This window comes from Phacochoerus africanus, chromosome 6, assembly GCF_016906955.1.
Source record: "Phacochoerus africanus isolate WHEZ1 chromosome 6, ROS_Pafr_v1, whole genome shotgun sequence".
Lineage (NCBI taxonomy): Eukaryota > Metazoa > Chordata > Mammalia > Artiodactyla > Suidae > Phacochoerus > Phacochoerus africanus.
Genome location: NC_062549.1, coordinates 92,277,147 through 92,298,559, shown reverse-complemented (window position 1 = coordinate 92,298,559; position 21,413 = coordinate 92,277,147). Strand labels below are relative to the sequence as shown.

The following is a 21,413-nucleotide window of genomic DNA, read 5'->3' as shown; positions in this document are numbered from 1 at the left end:
GGCTTTTGTTTGCATTTATTCATTCTTTTGCTTATTCCATAGTTTTCAAGGAACTTCTTTAAAAAAAAAAATCCGAGCTCAATTAATTAAAATAGCAGGAAGCTAAGAGGAGGACAATTCTCGTGCATTTTTTGTAGGACTTAGGGAGGTCAGAGCAAACAGAAGTTTTGGAGAAGCCAGGGCTCCTAGAAACAGTTCTGTCATCTGCACCTGGACATTTTATGGACTTTCGGATTTGGATGGGATAGGAAATGACTGAAAACCTATTTTTTTTTTCCTCCTCTCCATTAGCATAGCTGGTTATTTCTCCAGGATGCATTAAACTCTAGCTCATCTTAATGAGTCAGCATGTGCTTCACTGTACCCTCAGCTCCAGGCCAGGGCCCTCATCAGTGTGTTTCTTGGAGAGTGGACTCTGAACCACCAGCAGCAGTAGTTCCTGTGAACTTGGTAGAAGAAGACATTTCAGGCCTCACTCTAGACCTATTGAATCAGAAAATCCCAGAATGCAAACCAGAATGCTGTGTTTTAACAAGCCACTTAGGTTATTTGGATGCACATTTAAGATTAAGAACCCCTTGTCTCAGGATTTCTCAAGCTTTGCAACATTGATATTTGGGGCTGAATACTTCTTTGCTATGGAGGGTTGTCCAGTGCTTTGTAGCATTTTTAGCAGCATCCCATGGCCTGTACTCACTAAATGCTGGTAGCACCTCTTCAGGTATAATGGAATATATCTTCATTCAAAAATATCCTCTAGGTGTACAATAGACCCCAGATTAGAACCAAGTTCTAAGATAATGAACAGTTTCTGGCCTCCTAGCCTGCCACTTAGTTGGAATAGGGATGATCCAAACTAACTGGAGCCTATAGTTCATATCTAGTGATTGAGAAGGAGGGACTCTGTCTTTGTTTGGATGGTACAATGGCTTCAAAGCTCAAAGCTGCTGTAGAATTTTGTTTCATAGGTAAAGCTGACCCAGAAATGAAGATCACAAATAGAACAGATTTATGACAGAGCCAAAGACCAGATCTAGAGACTGCCCTCCTACTAGGTATTTTAATTTTATGAGCCCCCAAATTTCATTTTCCTTATAGAAAAACTGACTTAGAAATTTTATTTGCTTAATTTTTTTTCTTTTTGTCTGTTAGGGGCGTACTCAGTGCATATGGAGGTTCCCAGGCTAGGGATGGAAAGCTTCCCAAGATAGGGGTGGAATCAGAGCTGTAGCCATCGGCCTACGCCACAGCCACAGCAACACAGGATCCCTAACCCACCGAGTGGGGTCAGGGATTGAACCTGTGTCCTCATAGATGCTAGTCAGATTCATTTCCGCTGAGCCAGGACAGGAACTCCTAAAATTTCTGGTATTACTGTGCTTTCTGATGTCTTGCAACAGCCTTTTCATATTCTTCTTACATCCTTCCTCTGATAACTTTTTTTTTTTTTTTTTGGTCTTTTTGCTATTTCTTGGGCCGCTCCCACGGCATATGGAGGTTCCCAGGCTAGGGGTTGAATCGGAGCTGTAGCCACTGGCCTACGCCAGAGCCACAGCAACACAGGATCCGAGCCGCATCTGCAACCTACACCACAGCTCACGGCAACGCCGGATCGTTAACCCACTGAGCAAGGGCAGGGACCGAACCGCAACCTCATGGTTCCTAGTCGGATTCGTTAACCACTGCGCCACGACGGGAACTCCTACTGTGCATTCTTGAGATGACAAAGAGTCTTACATTTTTCTTTTCTTTTAATGTTGTGAGTCATACTTAATGATCCTCAAATGATAAAACAAATTGTGTTTCTGTAGTTTGTCTGTCTTGTTCATAAAGTATTATGTGGATTCAGTTTGCTGATATTTTGTTTACAGTGCTTTTTAAAATTCTTATAATTTCCTTGTTAGATATTGGTAATGAGTAATTTTTGCCTCATGAAACAAATCAAGAAATTTTTTCTTCTGTTTTTATTCTCAGGGATGGTCTCTGTTTTATGTATATATAAAATATATATTTAAAATAAATGTGTGGTAAAATCCTGCAATGAAAGTTATGTTTTTTTTTTTTTTTCTGAGGAAAGAGTTTTAAATGTCACAGGTAGTTTTTGCTTTTTTTTTTTTTGGCTTTTTAGTGCCACACTTGTGGCGTATGAAGGTTCCCAGGCTAGGGGTCTAATCGGCCAGCCTACACCACAGCCATAGCAATGCCAGATCCAAACCTCGTCTGTGACCTATACCACAGCACACGGCAACGCTGGATCCTTAACCCACTGAGTGAGGCCAGGGATCAAACCAGCAACCTCATGGTTCCTAGTTGGATTTATTTCTGCTGTGCCACGATGGGAACTCCTCACAGATAGTTTTTAAAAATAAAAATAGGAGTTCCTGTCGTGGTGCAGCAGAAAGTTTTGGCTTTGTAGGTTTTATGATCATATGATTTTTCTTTATTAGGTCCTGAATTTAATTTGTTATGATATAAGGATTCTGACCACCTGGTTCCAATGTGTGATGGAGGGGTTTTCCTACACATCCAACAAGCAACACTGTGGACCAGCCTGGGTTCCTGCAATACAGCTCAATTCTGCCACTACCTACCTGGAAATAGGACCAGGTTCCCTAGGTCAAGGGTTCAGGCCTACAAGACTGTTGTGTGTGTTGGGGGTGTGGAGGGGATGACCTCCTTCTTAGGTTTGATTAATTTTCTAGAGTGGCTCATGGAACTCAGAGAAACATTTACGTATTAAATCACCTGTTAAAAAGGGATTGCAACAGCCAGATGAAAGAGATGCATAGGGCAAGATATGGGATAAAGTTGTGGAGTTTACATAACACTTCGAGCGTGCTATTCTCCTGAATCTCAACTCATATTAGTGTTTGTGTTCATCAAACTGAAAGCTTTCCAAATACCACTCTTTTGGGGTTTTATGGAGATTTCATTACAGATTGATCAAATCATTGGCTGTAGGGTCCCCATTGAACATCTAGTCCCTCTTCCCTCCTGGGATGTCAGTGGGTAGGACAGAAAGTTCCAACCTTCCAATCACACGATTGGCTCTACTGACAATTAGCCCCCATATTTAAGATATCTGGGGCTTTCCAGTCACCTCATTTACTAACACAAGACAGCTTGATTACTTTCAAGTTAGGAATTTTCAAATGTTTTTAGGAACTCTGTGCTAGAATTGGGGACCAACACCAAATATGTTTTTAATTATAAATCACAATATTGCATTATATTACTAATTTCTTGATAAATGTTTAGATGATTTATATTCAGCCATTATTATTATTATTTTTTAGTGATGTGTGTTAAAATTTTATTTCATTAGTGAGTTGTTTAAATCTTTAGCCAATTTCCCAAATTCAAATTTTGAAGGTACATTTAAAGAAACCTTAAAGGAACACTTAATATTGCAGTTTAGTTGATCAGCATACCATCAGATATCAATGCCAAGTAGATTAGTCTCTTTGTGGAAACATTTTTATGTTTAATTAAATGAAATACATATAGAGTTAAATAAGAAGTGGAACAGATATTTGCAGCACACATAACCGATGCAGGGCTGGTATCTCAATGCATAAATATCTTTAATGATCTCCAGACATAATCATCATTTCCAAGAGGATATCCAGATGGTTAATAAAAACATTAAAATTAAAATGTACCTTAGCAGTAATCATATAAATACAAAATAAAACATCATAAGGTACAATGACCACACATAGATGTTGTATGTTTAAAATATAAAGACAGATGTAACTAAGTATTGATGAAGATGTGGTTTAATAAAAACCCTCACTTCAGAAGTTTATTTTTGGAGTTCCTGTTGTGGCTCAGTGGTTAACAAATGTGACTAGGAACCATGAGGTTGTGGGCTCGATCCCTGGCCTTGCTCAGTGGGTTAAGGATCTGGTGTTGCCGTGACATGGCTGCAGACATGGCTTGGATCCTTTGGTGCTGTGGCTCTGGTGTAGGCCGGTGGCCACAGCTTCGATTCAACCCCTAGCCTGGGAACCTCCACCTGCTGTGGGAGTGGCCCAAAAAATGGCAAAAAAGACCAAAAAAAGTTTATTTTTACAACTAACTTGGAAAACATCATTTTAATATCTACAAAGTAATTCATTTGTGCAGAGCATATGAGACAGCAATTCCAAACTCAAATTTATGTGTGTATTTAACTATGCATTTCGACAAAAATCATCATTAATTGTAGTTACCAAGACTTAGTAAAACCCAAATGCTCATCAAAAATATTATAGATAATAGATTTTTGTATATTCTCTTAATGAAATAAGTAAACCTATCTTAATTTACTGTAAAAAAAAAAGGTTGACTTTCGCACACACCATGTTCAAAAAATACTGTAGGAACATGAGAAATTCAAATATTATGCAAGTTTGAAATGAGTCAAAAAAAATCCATATAGTGCTACCAGTGAAGATGTTGGAATAGGAGGAAGAATCAATGAATAAGGAAGGTATCATGAAAAGGGTTTTAGGGTGAGGGCAAGGTTTCTTCTCTTGATTTGAACAATATTTTGATAGATCATTGACATGACACTATACCTCTGTGTATTTTTAAGAACAGAGTCTATTTCAATCATTTAAGCAAGCACAGAGACATGGTGGGGGCAGAGACAGAGAGAAGTAAAAAAACATAACTTGTAACAGGGGGCGAGGGATTTGAATTAATCCTGAGTTTGGCAGGCAGATGTCAGTGTGAGTCTAGAGAATTGGACATGACTGGACCTGACCAGACCAGAAACGGACATGACTGGATGGGACCAGACACAACTGGACTGGACCAGACCAGACCAGACACGACTGGACCCAACTGGACCCGAATGGACCCGACTGGACCCGACTGGATGGGACTGGACCCAACCAGACGGGACAGGACCTGACCAGACCAGACCGGACCAGACCTGACCTGACCAGATCCAACTGGACCAGACCGGACCTGAACGGACCAGAGTGGACCAGACCAGACCCGACCAGACCAGACCGGACCCGATCGGACATGACCAGACCAGGCCAGACCCAACTGGACAGGACTGGACATGACCGGGCCAGACTGGACCAGACCAGACACAACTGGATGTGACCGGACATGACCGGACAAGACCGGTCACGACTGGACACAACCGGACCCGACCGGACCCTACCAGATGGGACCAGACCAGACCAGACATGACCGGACCAGACTGGACCCGACTGGGTGGGACTGGGCCTGACTGGACCTGACCGGACAGGACAGGACCTCACCAGATGGGAACAGAACAGAGAGCAGACCGAACCCAACTGGACATGACTGGAAACACCAACAACCGGACCCAAATGGAAACGACCGGACCCGACCAGACACGACCGGATATGACCGGATATGACCAGATGGGACTGGACCTGACCAGACTGGACCAGACTGGACCAGACTTGTCACGACTGGGCCCGACCGGACACGACCAGACACGACTGGACCAGACTGGACACAACTGGACCAGACTGGACCAGACTGGACTGGACACATATATTCAACCATTATTTTCTCATATATGCTTTTATGGCTAGAAATTTCCTTTAAGCATGCTTTTCTGCATATCAGAAACTGTGACATGCTACATTGTCTTTGCCAGTTCAGTACATTTTCTAATGACCTTTTTGAGATATTAATTATACAGAATTTTTTTAAGGCCACACCCAAGGCATATGGAAGTTCCCAGGCCAGGGACTGAATCTTAGCCACAACTATGACTTACACTGCAACTGTGGCAATGGCAGATCCTTAACCCACAGCCTGACCAGAAATTTAAACCTCACCTCCACAGGGACCCAAGCCGCTATGGTCGGATTCTTAACACACTGTGCCACCGCAGGAACTCCTAAGTTTATTAAATTCTAATGTAAATTAGCATTTTACCACTTCATGCTGGTGCAATGACTCTAGAACACTTTAATCCATTAATCCTTCTCCCGATTTATATGCTACAGCTAGGATATATTTTAATTTATTCTAGGCAGCAAATCTTACATCTTAAGTAAATTAAATTTTTTTAAGTCCTACAAACAACTTATATTTATTGAACATCTAATATGTGCCAAGCACTGTTCTAAATATTTTACATACCAAGTTCACTTAACACTTAAGTAAATTAAATTTTAAAGTCATTTAACAGAGTAAATATTGATTTTGATTTATTTACCCTTTCTATTACTCAACTTGCAGTTAGGGTTGGGGGCTGGCAATGTTAGTTACCTTAATGAAATCAGGTATTACAATTATTCAAGTGAATGGCCTATGAAGGCTATCTTTTCCACTTCTGACTTTTGCTATTAAGGTGTAGGGCTTTTACATGCACAGTTTTAGAGTTTTTTTTAAATTAGCGTATAGTGGATTTAGAGTGTTGTGTCAATTTCTGCTGTACAGGGTAGTGACCCAGTCATACATATATACATATATACATTCTTTTTCTCATACTATCTTCCTCAGCTGAAAGCCTGTGGTGTTTACCAGGGCTTCTCTTCCCATGTAAGCCCCCAATTCCAATTTTTATCTTCTTAGCCATGAGTCTGTGGAAGGCTCTGCTCAGCCTCTTGGTTTTCTCAAGCATCCCTTTTGGAAGTGATGGATGTTGACAGATGAAGGTAATGTGGTTCCAAATGCTGGGTTCCACTTCTTAGGATATCTTTCATTGTTTGGACAATGGCCTCTAATTCCTCTCTGTCTTGATAGTTCTCAAATGTCTTCAAATAGATGATGTTTTTCAAAATCTATCTCAGCAGGGTAGTTTTTCCTAAATGATCTAATCTACCATTGCCAGAACTGAAATTCCAATGTTATTTTAAACGTCAATAAAACTGGTTAAAAAAAAACTGGTTAAGAACATGATCTTAAAAGTTCAAAGATTTAAATTAGTGATCAGGAAGGCAGATGAAAACTTTAATCCATGACATTAGCACACTTAAAGGGGCCATTACAAAGGAGATATTATTTCCTCAAGGGGTCATCTGTGATAATTGTAATGATGATGGTGGTGGTAGCGGTTTTGATGATACTGGGACTAAAAATATTGAAAGATTTCTTGTATAATTTATTATACATTTCTCATTTAATTCTCACAATAACCTCATGAGAAAGGTAGTACAGTTATTTATTTATTTATTTATTTTGCTTTTTAGGGCTGCACTGTTGGCATATGGAAATTCCCAGACTAGGGGTCAAATCAGAGCTACAGCTGCCGGTCTAGGCTACAGCCACAGCAACACCAGATCTGAGGCACATCTGTGACCTACACCACAGCTATTCATGGCAATGTCAGATCCTTAACCCACTGAGTGAGGCCAGGGATCAAACCTGCAACCTCATAGTTCCTAGTTGAGTTCGTTTCTGCTGTGCCACAATGGGAACTCCTAGTACAGTTATTCTTATTTCACAGGTGTGGCTGCCACAAGTCATGAAATTGTGCAATTTGTTCAAATTATATCCACATAAATCAAGATGGCCTAATAATACTCTTGTTTCAATTGTTTTTGAGGGGGCTAACTCTAAGGGAAAGAAAAGAGAACATTTTTCATATAGTATTAGAACAGGAATACAGATAACTTTAGAACTTGAAAGTGGGCCTCAAATTGGAGAGTCAATTTACAGGGAAAAATCCCACTCCCAGGCATCTATCCAGAGGAAATCATAATTCAAAAAGATAATGCACCCCAATGTTCATTGCAGCACTATATACAAGCCAAGACATGGAAGCAACCTAATAGTCCACTGACAGAGGAATGGATAAAGAAGTTATATATATACAATGAAATATTATTCAGCCATAAAAAGGATGAAATAAAGTCATTTGGAGCAATATGGATGGGCCTAGAGATTATTATACTAAGTGAAGTAAATCAGGCACAAAAAGACAAACATCATATGATATCACTTATATGTGGAATATAATAAAAATGATGCAAAAGAACTTATTTATAAAACAGAAACAAACTCACAGATTTCAAAAACCAATCTTCTGGTTACTATAGTTGAAACCATTGGAGGGCAGGAAGAATTGAGAGGGTGGGAATAACATATACACATTATTGTATGTTAGGTGTTCTAGCCTGAACAGTGTCTTCATGATTCAGACATGAGGGGAAGGTCTGGCTGATGTGAGCTGGACACATTTAAAGCACAGAAAGCCATAGGGATGTGGATAAAAATGCAAAGTTATTATTTTCAGTTTAAACTCTAGAACTGCTGTTTCAAAAAAAATTTTTTTTTTTGTCTTTTTGGGCCGCTCCTGCAGCATATGGAGGTTCCCAGGCTAGGGGTCTAATCACCGGCCTATGCCAGAGCCAGAGCAACGCCAGATCATCAACCCACTGAACAAGGACAGGGATCAAACCCGCAACCTCATGGTTCCTAGTCGGATTCGTTAACCACTGCGCCACGACGGGAACTCCCCCTTTTTTTTCTTTTTTTGTCTTGTTTCAAAATTGAAATTATATTAAACTAAATTACTTACTATTCTAGACATCACAGAAAAGAACTTTTCCTACATGCAGGTACTTCTCTTGGACAGCACTGCTCGAAGATGTGGTTAGCATAGCTCAAAATTCCTTAAGCTACATAAAAATAATATGATTAAAAGTGGGGAGAAAGACATGGGTTTCCACTTGAAGTTAGCATTTTGAGGGCTTCAGAACATTCTGTGCTACTGTGGAGCACGTGGACCCAGTTCATGTCAGTGGCCATGACTGTAATGGCCCATGGCACGCACTGGCTGAGGGCACAGAAGACATGGCCGAAAAATTTGCACATGGGTTTTCAAAAGGCGGGAGCTAAATGAACCCATTGGTAAGTTCTAGGAAGAATCACAAAGTGCTCTTAGAAATAATTATGTAAGACTTTGGGGAATCTAAAGATAATCCAGTAAGGTAAGGTAAGGGCAATGAGCAGAGCAATGTGGATTAGTGGGGCCAAAGAGACCCTTTTGTACCCTGTTACTGTGCTTATCTGGGACAACATCAACTTCATAACTTCGCATGTATGGAATTGTTATCTAAATGGAAATCTCTTTGAAAAAGAATGAGACAGATCTCAATGAGAAAACGTCACGTTAGAATTAGATTTGGAAGGAAGAAGAGCTGGAATATATAAACCTCTGGAAATTAATCAGGAATTAGGAAGGGGTTGGCTGTGGGGGCAGAGTTGGAAGATTAATTCACTGCTGAGTAGTTGAATGATGCTTAGAAATGGCCCAACCGTGTGATAGTTAAAGACAATCTGGGCACTTAATCTTTTCTCTTGCACCTGTGAAGAAAGAGCAACATGTTCTAATTGCAAGATGAAATTTTATTGCACAATGGTTGGTTGATTGGCTCTTGAATGCTTGTAGATATAACAGTAGTTGATGTTATTTCATACCTTCGGTTAACAACTTATTAATTGACACTGCTTCTTCTTCTCTTTTTTTAGGGCCAGTCCCATGGCATATGGAGGCTCCCAGGCTAGGGGTCAAATTGGAGCTATAGCCGCTGGCCTACACCACAGCCACAGCAACATCAGATCCAAGCTGAATCTCTGACTTATGTAGCAGCTCACGGCAAAGCCTGATCCCTTAACCCACTGAGCAAGGCCAGGGATCGAACCTGCATCCTCATGGATGCTAGTCAGATCACTTCCACTGAGCCACAGTGGGAACTCCTGACACTGCTTATTCTAATATCATTAAGTAAATACGACATTTTTGAAGGAAATACAAGAAAGTTACGAGATGATTACAGTCTTTAATAGCATCATATTGAACACTTCCTTACATTTACACGAATGTATTCAAAAATTCCTTTTTAAATCAATTCTAGGTGATTTCCCTTCATCATTTTCTTTCATAGGAAGACTTCTTTGTCTAAAGCCATATCTCGTAATAAGCACATATTTTTTTTCCAGTGAATTTTTCAGTTTTGGCAGGGCTGACAAAAAAGGGATCTGTGAGTGTGACGATGGGACAGTCCCAAAGTGAAGCATAGGAGGGGGGATTTCTTCGTAAAAGAGACCTGACCACAAACAGTAAGCAAGCAAGGAGGAAATAATTATACCATATTAGGTACCGAAAAATTAAAGTTAGCTAAATATTTTTTACTTTGGAATTTATCTTCTGCATGGTTTTAGTTTAGAAGAAATCTCACAATTTTGTTAATTGTTGTGGGGTTTTATCAGAATTTCTTGCTACTTTTCACAGTTCGTTGCTGTGGCTTGCGGCTTGTGGCTTCAATAATCTCCAGCATGAAAACTGGTGTGTGGTTATTTCACCGATGTAATGGTACAATTTCTTGTGGAATTGTGAAACTGTTTTCTTTTTGAATATTTTTGCTTTGTTTTATTTGGTAAATAATTCTAAAATTCTTCATACTAGTATAGTTACTTGTCACAAGTTTGCAAAATGACATTTGAATCTTTTGACAGTAGAGTAGGTTTTCTGTAGGGTACTATGTATTCTCTTCAATATCTCTCCCTGTTTGTAGCCTATATGTTTTTATGAAACCAAAATAGACTTACAGAGCAATCTATATCTTTAAATATACTTGTAGAGAAGAAGAAATATTGAAAATAAATAATCTAGACATTCATTCAGGAAGCAAGTAAAAGAACCATAAAATGAATCAAAAAGTGAGGAAGAAAGGAAGTAAACATAAGTAATATATCATTAGAAAATCCTGTATTTCAATAGAAACTACCAAATGAGACATGGACAGCTTTGTTTTGAAAAAAATAAATAAGTAAAAGTAAACTCTGGAAAGAACATAAAGAACATTGGCATTTAAAAAGTGGGTGTTAACGGATGCTGTAAAGTGTAAACATTAATAGAAATACTATGTACAACTTTATTTCAAGTCATTTGAAGTCAAAATTAGATAGAAGATTTTACTGAAAATTATAAATGATTCAAATAAGACCCAAAAGAAAGAGAAACCCTAAGTATTCCAATCACCATAAAAAGTGGAAACTGATAGCAGATTTGTGATTAATCCAAATGCTTCAGGCTCTTGATGATTAATTTCAAGGTATATAAAATAATGGAAGGAAAACAACTGAAGTCATTTTATGAGGCTAGAATATCAAAATACGAAAACTCAGCAGCCTGTCAAGAATACTTGAAGATAAACAACAAAAACCAAATCAAACAAATACATCAAACACCCAATAGTTTTTATTTAATTTCATTTAGGAATTGAAGTAAATTTAGATACATCACGTAGAGTTCTTACCAGGAGTGTAAGAATAATTGAACGTTAGAAAATCCATTAATGTGGTTGTCTATATTAACAGCTTAAAAGCGGGAAAAAAAGCAAATATCTGATCACCCCACTACATGCCTGACGAAACCCTCAATGAATTAAACATGCATTGATTAAAAAAATCTTACCACTTCTGGAATAAAAAGGCATTTTCTTCATATGGTTAAGTTTCGCTCTAGCCAATGTATAGCAAATACACTTAGTAACAAAAATGTAGAAGATTCCGCGTTAAGATTAGATTAGGAAAAGGACAAGGGGGTTTTGCTATTGCTGTTGCTATTCAGAATGGTACTAAAGTGGTACTTTCTAATCCAGTGAGCAAATATATATATAAAGAAGGATGAGATTGTCATTATTTGCCTATATGATTTTCTCTATGGAAAAATTCAACAGTAGACAAGTTAACTTAAAAAGAATTCAGTGGTTTATCTGGACAAAAAAATCAACAAGCTAAATCAATATAACACTAAAACACAAAATTTTTCATTGGGTCTCACTTATCCAAAATGATTTGCAGCAAAAACAAAACAAAAAATAAACAAAAAAGCACTTTATTGGTAAGAAAAATAAAATGAGTTGTTCATGACACATGTAGATGTAAAATGAATACAGGTGTTACATTTTTGCTAATTATATTCCTTTTACTTATTTTTTTTGTTTTCTGATGCTAATATGAATGCACAAAATATTTCTCCATTTATTTAAATCATTACTTTCTCTTGGCAATCTTCTAAAATTTTCATTGTACGTGATTTGAATTTCTCTTATTAAAAATTTTTCCTATGTATTTTATTCTTTTGGAGGATTTTATGAATAAAATTGTTTTCCTAACTTAATTTTTGATTATTTATTGTTAGTGTATAGAAATATAATTGACTTTGGTATATTTATATTTTTTTCTTGCTAGGAATTTCCATTTAGTTTTTTTAAAAGTTTTTTTCTAATTATTCAATGGTATTCTCTACTTGAGGCATCATTTTTGACATACTTTTCTTAATCCTTTAACATAGACTTCATTACCTGGACTTTAATGTTCATTGTTCTACAGCTTTGAGTTTTTCTGCTATGTCTAACACTTGAGCAACATGAAAGACAATGTCTATTGATTTCTTATTTTTTTCCCTGTGTGTAGTCACATTTCCTTCTTCTTTTCAAGCTTTTTTTGTTGTTGAAAAATGGATATTATAGATAATACCTTGATTCTGATCTCCCCATTCTGATCTCCTGTTGCTCTTTGTTTGTGGCTTGCTTGGACTAACCGGTGTCTCTGCTAACTTTTCTGTGTTTTTCTTTTTTTGGTAATTCTTGTTTTTCTTTTTAATCTGGTTTCTTAGATCACTTCTACGTCAGCATAGCTTAGTAAAGTCATGCTCAAACACTTTGAGCCAAGAAGGCTTCTATTCTTTGTCAATGGGTCTTTGAGCTGGGAAGAGTGTTCAAAATTTAGAAAGTTTGCAGGTCAGTCCTGACTTTTACTTTCCTCTCCCCTTCTTCCTTTTCTTTTATTTAAAAAAACTTTTTTTTTTCTTTTCAGTGACACATCTGCAGACTATGGAAATTCCCAGGCTAGGGGTCGGATTGGAGCTGCAGATGCCAGCCTACACCATAGCCACAGCAACTCAGGATCCTTAACCCACTGAGAGAGACCAGGAATTGAATTCACATCCTATGGATACTAGTTGGGTTCATTACCACTGAACCATGATGGGAACTCCCTAAATATGTTAGATTTTATGAGTTCATTTTAAACAATTGTTTAGAGTTAACTACATATTTAAAAAAACATTTTATACTGGTATTCTTGCATCACTTCTTGAGTTGTTTGTTTGTTTTTTGGGCTGCATCCACCCTGTCTGCAACCTATATCTCAGCTCATGGCAATGCCGGATCTTTAACCCACTGAGCAAGGCCAGGGATTGAACCCACAACCTCATAGTTCCCAATCAGATTCATTTCCATTGTGCCACGACAGGAACTCTGATCTCTTGAGTTCTTTATTCAGGTAAATTTTTGGTTTTACTCAGATAATTTGTTTCATAAAGAGAGTTTCTGGCATAGTCTTTGACTTTATGAGTGGTCAAGTGTGGATTAATTTTGCTCTCATTGGAGAATAATTTGCATGAGTAAAAAAAAATTAGAATTATCTCAAAGTTCTGAAATGTTTCCCCACAGCATTGACATGAGGTATCTGGACCCTGTGTTTTTCTCTTTGTAAGAATGTAATGCATGTCTGAAACTTTCTGAGGTTGTTTTTCTTCCTTCCTTCCTTCCTTCCCTTGGAATTCAGAACAATACCAGGATGAGACTGAGTATAGATCTTTTTCAACAATTCTGGTCACTATTCTGTGAAGTTTCTCTGTAATAAAAGTAGAAGTTTTAGGTTGAGTTTCTTTTTTTTCTCCAAAGAAATTTCATGTCTGAAACCTTAGTGCCTAGGAAACTTCTCCATACCAGGTGGGCTCTAACTAAATGTTAGTTGAATGAATATTTGAAAACCTAACAAAGGAATGGTGTTTCAACTGCCTTCAGGCTGCCACTGCAAATGTCAATGAAAGGAGCTAAAATTAAAACTCAACTCGATAATTAATTCTTCTGTGAACATTGCAGTCTCCTTGTCACTTCCCTGCCTCTGGTGAAACTCCCCTGAGGTCAGTGACCACCAAGGGAACACCAGGGCTCCCAGGACATGAGCTGTGATGGAATAGCTGCCTGTCCACCCTTTATGCCCAGAGTAAAGCTCGCCCACCCATCTGTAGACACACAAACTAATTTGGGGTTGGGTGGGGATCCAAGGCACCTATTTACTCCCCATAGACCCATTCACATAATATGATGGGAAATCTACCTGCCCATAAGCTCACCATATCCAGATCAAGACTAGTCATGGACCCTTCAATAGTGACAACTGGTCTGACTGGGGAAACTGAGCAGAGGGCATTTTCTATAGATCATCTAATAACTTGTATTACCACTGCTGCTTCCTTTTTTCACTATGGATTATGCACATTTGCCTATGGACTATATGGCTACCTCATAATTCCTGGTGTCTTCTAATAATGATTCTGAGAAGAGCAGGATGAATGGATAGAGGGGAGATTGAGGGAATGGGGAGAAATAGGCAGGAGAGATGAGAAGACTGAATGCAGACCTCAGAGGGAAAACAATGGGTGAGTAGAGAAAGACAGTGAAGACCAAGAAGAGGGGGAAGGGAGCCAGAGGGGAGACAGGAGGAGACCACCAGAGATGAGGGATCTGGAGATGGTTGGAAAGTTCATCGGACATCGCTGATCACCTTCCATCACTTCTTCTCCCAGAAGAGGACATTGAGAACCCAAGTGTGGACTTGACTTCTCCAAGGCCAAAAGACACTAAATTTTCCAGCCAGACCACAGACTGCAGACTTCCTCATAAGCCAGGAACTTGATGCAATAGAGGAGGGCAGGAGGATGCAGGCAAGAGGAGAAAAAAAATCTGAAAGCCAGATAGTGGGAGAAATAGAGGGGAAATGAGAGACAGTGTGGGAGGTCTGTGGCTGAGGGAGGCTCTAGGGTTTCTCTGGCAGGGAAGTGGGAAGAAGGAGAGGTTTGTCTGTTTGTGTGCAGAGGGAAGTCAGATGAGCATGTGAGAGAGTTGAGAGGGGGAACTTATAGCTGAATTCTGAGGCAGCTTGTCTTCCTGAGCATCCTTCCCCCAACAGAACTTCAATGATGTTCCTGCTGCCTATGCTCTTCAAAGGATTTCTCTGCTGTGGGGCAAGTGTATTGGGTAAGACATTCCAGGGGAAAGACACCTGTGGTTGGGCACTACAGGGTGGAGAAAGAAGTTCTGGGGCAGATGCTCCTGCAGGATGCCCTTGGAATCTGCATGCCAGGCTAGTTCCAGGTAAACTACCCTTGCCTCCAGTTCAGTTAATCTTTCTGGTTTGAGGCAGAGGAAGCTGGCCCAGGGGGAGGGGTATGGGAATGCATGCAACCTGTGTAACCATCTCCATCCTTTCTCTCCTCTGTGGGGCCCTCTTTTCCATCCTTTCCCACCCTCTCTCAGCCCTCCAGGTTCTAGAACCCCGTCATCCTGCTGCAGAAGAGCCCCTCTCCTTCCGCATTCTCCAGATCTCCTCCTTCGCCAATCACAGCTGGGTGTGCACCCATGGCTCAGGCTGGCTGGGTGAGCTGCAGACTCACAGCTGGGACAATGTCTTGGGCACCATCCGCTTTCTGTTGCCCTGGGCCCAGGGTAACTTCAGCAAGGAGGAGCTGAAGAACATCGAGGCCTTCCTGCAGTTGTACTTCCGCAGTTTCCCTCGGGAAGTGCAGGCCTTCTCCAGTCAGCTTCAGTTTGAATGTGAGTTCCAAGCTAATATTTGCCTGAGGTCTCTAACCATCTTGCAAAGGGTAGATGGTATATGGGCCGTGACCGTCATCCAAACTACCTAACCTTATTCTTTGTTCCCTTTTGATCTTCCCCCTCCTCTGCTTCACCCTTCACTACTGTCCCCACTCTATCCCCTACCCCCCACCCCCCTCTCCTTCCATCCTCCCTTCTTCCCCACCTACATGGCCCTACCGCATACACAGAAGGGCCCCTGTGTACATAGACTCTCACTCTCCTGAAAATGTTCTCATGGTCTAGATATTGATTAGTTATCTCTTCTTGATTTTCTGTTCAGCATCCCTGGCCTCAGATTTAGCCTCTCCCAACAAGGATTCTGCCCTCCTTTCTACCTGGTCTGTGTGTTCACAGGCCTCTACCTCACCGTGCCCCAGTGAGCTCTTCCAGACCATCTTGTTTCGCTAACAGCCTTCCTATCTAGCCTGTCTCCTGATTAGTTATTTTAAAATAACTTTTTTTTCCATTTCATTAAAACATTTTAAAAATTTACTTATTTTTACATGTATACATTCCTTTATTTCACATTATTATGCTCCATCACAAGTGACTAGATATAGTTCCCAGTGATATACAGCAGGATCCCATTGCTTATCCATTCCAAAGGCAATAGTTTGCATCTATTAACTCCAAATTCCCAGTCCCTCCCACAACCTCCCCCTCTCTCTTGGCAACCACAAGTCTGTTCTCCATGCCCATGATTTTCTTTTCTGTGGAAGGGTTCATTTGTGCCATATTTTAGATTCCAGATATAGGTGATATCATATGGTATTTGTCTTTTTCTTTCTGACTTACTTCACTTAGTATGAGAGTCTTTAGTTCTATCCATGTTGCTGCAAATGGCATTATTTTGTTCTTTTTTATGGCTGAGTGGTATTCTATTGTGTACATATACCACATCTTCTTAATCCAATCATTTGTTGATGGACATTTAGGTTGTTTCCATGTCTTGGCTGTTGTGAATAGAGCTGCAATGAGCATATAGGTGCATGTATCTTTTCAAAGGAAAGTTTTGTCTGGATATATGCCCAAGAGTGGGGTTGCTGGGTCATATGGTAGTTCTATGTATAGTTTTCTTCAAAATACCTTTTTTATCTCCAAATTTTCTTCCCACAAATTTCCTCTCTTTTTTCCTGCCCATCTCTAAACTTCCATGTGATTCCCCCAGCAGGTTTTCCTTTCCTGAATCTCTTTACTTTCTAGGCTGTTTACTTTCCTCTCCTGTAATTCTTCCCATATTGATTCTCTCTTCCCTATCAACCTGCAGACCCCTTTGAGCTCCAGTTATCCCTTGGCTGTTTAAGTCACCCTGTGAAGGCCTCAGAATCCTTCTTCAATGGAGCATATCAAGGATTGGATTTCCTGAGTTTCCAAGGAAATTCTTGGACGCCATCTCTGGGAGCAGGGAGTCAAGCTCAGAACGCATGCACTGTGCTCAACCACTACCGAGTTATTAAAGAAGTTGTGGAGGTAGCTCTCTATGACATCTGCCCTCGGTTTCTGGCAGGCCTCCTTCAAGCAGGGAAATCAGAGCTAGAACGACAAGGTGAGACCAACTCTCTTTCCCCTCTTATTCCTAGAATTTTACTCCTGTATTTGAGTTTTCCATTTTTACCTTCCTTTTGAAAAACATAATAAGAAGCTAGAGGGTGAGGTGTGTAGGTTCGGGAGTGTTTCCTAGACAAGAGAAAGAACTGATTAGTCAAACTGCTAAGGGATCTGAGTCACTGATCCGTGGCTCAGGGTGCCCTCCTAAATCCCATTCCTTCTCATCTTCTCCTCTCTAGTGAAGCCCGAGGCTTGGCTGTCCAAAGGCCCAAGTCCTGGGCCTGGCCGTCTGCTGCTGATATGCCACATCTCCGGCTTTCATCCAAAGCCTGTGTGGGTGATGTGGATGCGGGGTGAGCAGGAGCAACAGGCCACTCAGCGAGGTGACATCCTGCCCCATGCAGACGGGACGTGGTACCTCCGAGTAACCCTGGATGTGGTGGCTGGGGAGGCAACCGGTCTGAGTTGCCGGGTGAAGCACAGCAGCCTAGGAGGCCATGATATCATCCTCTACTGGGGTGAGAAAAAACTGGGGCCCAGCTGGGGAGAGGATAGTCTTCCTGCAATCCAAGGAAGCCTTACTCAAGGGCTAGAGAGTGAGGAACTAGGCAAACGGCTGGGAAGGCTATACCCTAGAGGATAAAGGTGGGGAAATCCAAATAAAAAAGGATGGAGAATGACAGCAGTTAAATTTCAAGAAAATGCAAGGAGGGAATTAGAGGTACTAAAGAGAAAAGAAAGATGACCTAGTGATTCGGTGAAAGAGAGAGGGAGGGAGAAGGCCAGAGGCATAGAATCAGGAGGAATTGAAATAAGGGCTCTAGGAAATACGGATGAAAACTCCAGGGAGGTCCCCCTGTGAAATGAGGAGCACTAACTGTGGTAGACTAGAGAGTACTTTACAGATCCACTTCCTTATTTTATCCCCAACTAGGTGGAATCTCCATTGTCCCGACATTGATCTGTTTGATGGTAGTAGTTACCCTGGTCCTGCTCGTTGTAGTTGACTCACTGTTTAAGAAGCAGCGGTAAGTCATTTCTTACAGCATTTCTTCAACTTCTTATCAACACATTCTTCTTTCCTCTGTTTTCTTTTTCCTTCCCCTTTCTCTCTGATTTTCCTTATTTGAAATCGAGGTCCTCTTCTTCCCCCTCAGCGCAAATTGGAATGTCCTCTCTGCTCATGTCGCCCACAATGACTTTCCCACTGGAGCTGACACCCAAGACCCCAGGAACTCAGGACCTCAGCTCTGCTTGGCACAAGATTTGTGGATCAAAGACAGACTCTTAGAGAAACGGAAAACCAGCCTAAACCAACTCTGGTGTCGTTAGTTTTACTGTCCACATAAAATCCTTTTCTTCTTCTGTTTACACATGGTTCAAACCTATAAACAAAGTGTGATTTTGTTAAAGCAGCTTGTTCTGGAAGAGATCCTGACCCCTTTGGAAATCTGTTTTCTTTTTTTTTTCTCCACATATTCATCATTATTGATCTTTCAAACTTGAATTCAGATGCTTCTTTTCTTTCTTTTTTTTGATGAATCATTTTATTTTTCATCCAGTTTTATATTTGCAAGATGTATTCATGTTGGAATATATAGTTTTTGTAGGTACAATGTAGGTACAATGAAATACAGTGAAAACAATTAAAATGAATGAGCTAGTTTAATCACTTATAAATAGCACAGCTGCAGACAAAGTAAAGAAAATGTACAGGGCTGTTCAGTTCACTTATGTATTAAATTTGGCAGCTAGACAAGACAAAGCATAATAATTCTAGAGCTGAAGATATTTGCTCTGTTCACGACCCTGACATATACAGGAAGAAAAACTGAAGCATAGTTGGGGAAATATTCAGCTTCTTTTTTTTTTTTTGGTCCAGGAGAAAAAAAAAATTAGCTTCCTAGAATATTAAAAAGAAGTAGTTAGAAGGTCACAGTGGTTAGAAAGCCATAGCACCTGGGTGCGCAGAAAAACCAGACTCTCTTGGGTGAGAAGAGACCCAGAGAGCCTTTCCAGTGGTCTGGCCAGTTGTGCAAAAGAAATACATGGTAAAGTTACTGGGAAAGAGCCCTGCACACAATGGCAGCCTGTTTATGACTCTGAGCAGCGGCTTTACCCTGAACCGGTCTATCTTTGATGGACAGAGCCTCAGGCTGAATGCTGGGGCAGCAAGCATTACAGGGTGTCTGAGAGCTAGAGACCTTTGTGGAAAGAGGTGGCAGCACCCTGAGTCTAGTCTTAGCCTTAGAAGAACTTGGCATAATGACCACAGCTCCAATGATACGGCCAGGAGAAGAGGTAGAAATGACAGAGAGGAAGAAAATAAGCCCCATGGTCATGACAGGAGGTCCTACCACTTCAGGCCAGGGATTCAGATGAACAGACATGGACAACTACAGCCCACTTTAGGACCCATGGCCAGAGTGGAGGATACTTAGAGGAGTCCAGAGGTCCAGTGTGTCCAATGATTTGTGTTTGAGTGAGTGGCTGTTGTTCTATTGCTATTACATTGGTCCATGATCCTCAATTCATTCAGGCTGGAGGGATCTGAGAAATCGCTGCAAATCTCAAAAGCAAGGCATGTTCCTTTAAGTTTTGATGGGCAGTACTTTAAACTTAGCAACTTTCTTGTCTTATATTAAAGTTCTTTGGCAAATGAACCTTTGTTTTGAAGCACAGTATAATTGACAATTCCAAAATGATTCCCTTGGCAATTTGCCTTATACTGATGAGATAACCCTATGTTAATATTTTTTAGTGGCAATAACCCCATATTTAAGAGCATAATTCCATCATTCCCAATTTAGGACTTGTATCTTCCAAAATGAAACTGGGATGCTCTATTAGTTTGGATTCTCTGAGGAAAGGCTTTCATGCTAGTGGTTTCAAGGAAGAGGAGGGAAAACATGGAGAGAGTGCTAAAGAGAAGGAGGAAAAGCCAAAACAAATGTGCACTGTCAAGCTGGGCACCAGCTCAGTCCTGTCAAGACATTCGCAGGTGCATTATTGGATTGTTCACAGAAGAGATCAACCGATGGGCTTCTCCTCCAGGAGTGAGGGGTTGCTGGCTTCATCTCACTGCCAGGTAGTGTATCAGATGTTTCTTTTCTTAAGAACTTCCCTGGATCTTCCAGTTGAGAGCTCTTCTGTATGCCTCTTCCTAAATAACTCATTTCTTCCTACTCCAAGGAGTGACTTTTACGTTTTTGTGCTTTTCTCTCATTTGCTTGAAAACAAGATTTATGTGTCTATATCTGTGCCCAGGACCAAAACCTCACCAGCTTCATGGGGCATGTGACCTGTGAAGGTATTTCCATCTTGAAATCCTTACTCATTTTGGAAGGAGAGTTGCTGCATTTTCATTTTATACTGGCCTCACAAATTATGTGGCTGGTTTGGCCTGAATGAGACATTTCTCAGTAAATACTGTCTGAAATAAATGTGTTGTCAAATAAAGTGATGTTGTTTTAATGAAATGGCTTTAAGACAATCCAAATTTTATTGAGTTTTCCCATTCACACACAAAAACTTAATTGGGACAGTAAACATATATTCAAATTTTAAATTCAAATTCAGTCCGAGGAACTAGGCAAGGAACAGATGTGAAGCCATCTCTCCACTGTCCTCTTCCTGCTGCAAATCTCTTCTGGGGGAATGGTCAGAAATGAAGTCTTAGAAGAGTGAGCCTCCAGATGATTTTCGGTCCTGTAGGTCACTATGTGACCTATCCCTTTCCTCTGAATAGGATGGGAACCATTTGGAGCTTTTGATCTGAGAAGAGCTATGATCTGACGTGCTTTTCAAAGGAGCATTCTGACTATTATTGGGAACAGACTTGGGGACAAGGACAGAGTGGAAGTGGCAGGACCAATTTCAGGCCTACAGTACTTGCTCAAGAAGACAGTGATAGTATGAAACCACAGCACTGGAAGGAGAGGTGGTGAAAATAGACTCAAAACTGCCTGTGTTTTGAAAATTGAGCTGACAGGACTCGATAGATTCTGGTTGTTGTATTAAGAAGAAAAGGGATTGGAGTTCCTATCATGGCTCAGTGGTTAACGAATCCGACTAGGAACCATGAGGTTGTGGGTTCGATCCCTGGCATTGCTCAGTGGGTTAAGGATCTGGCATTGCCGTGAGCTGTGGTGTAGGTTGCAGATGTGGCTCGGATCTGGTGTTGCTGTGGCTCTGGCGTAGGCG

The 21,413-nt window shown here is 40.4% G+C and overlaps 1 protein-coding gene across 2 annotated transcripts; it reads left to right on the top strand.

The window, feature by feature from the left end:
* Positions 1-14,806: 14,806 nt before the first annotated feature.
* Positions 14,807-20,689, top strand: CD1E (CD1e molecule). 2 transcript variants are annotated; one of them, XM_047784220.1, is made up of 6 exons: positions 14,810-15,041; positions 15,321-15,617; positions 16,930-17,208; positions 17,450-17,728; positions 18,145-18,238; positions 18,368-20,689. In XM_047784220.1, the coding sequence occupies exons 1-6, from the start codon at positions 14,981-14,983 to the stop codon at positions 18,540-18,542; spliced, it is 1,185 nt and encodes a 394-aa protein (XP_047640176.1). In that variant the 5' UTR covers positions 14,810-14,980; the 3' UTR covers positions 18,543-20,689. The 2 variants fall into 2 exon arrangements, with proteins under 2 accessions (XP_047640177.1, XP_047640176.1); XM_047784221.1 differs by lacking the exon at positions 18,145-18,238 and having other exon boundaries at positions 14,807-15,041; positions 18,348-18,527.
* The last annotated feature ends 724 nt before the right edge of the window (positions 20,690-21,413 follow it).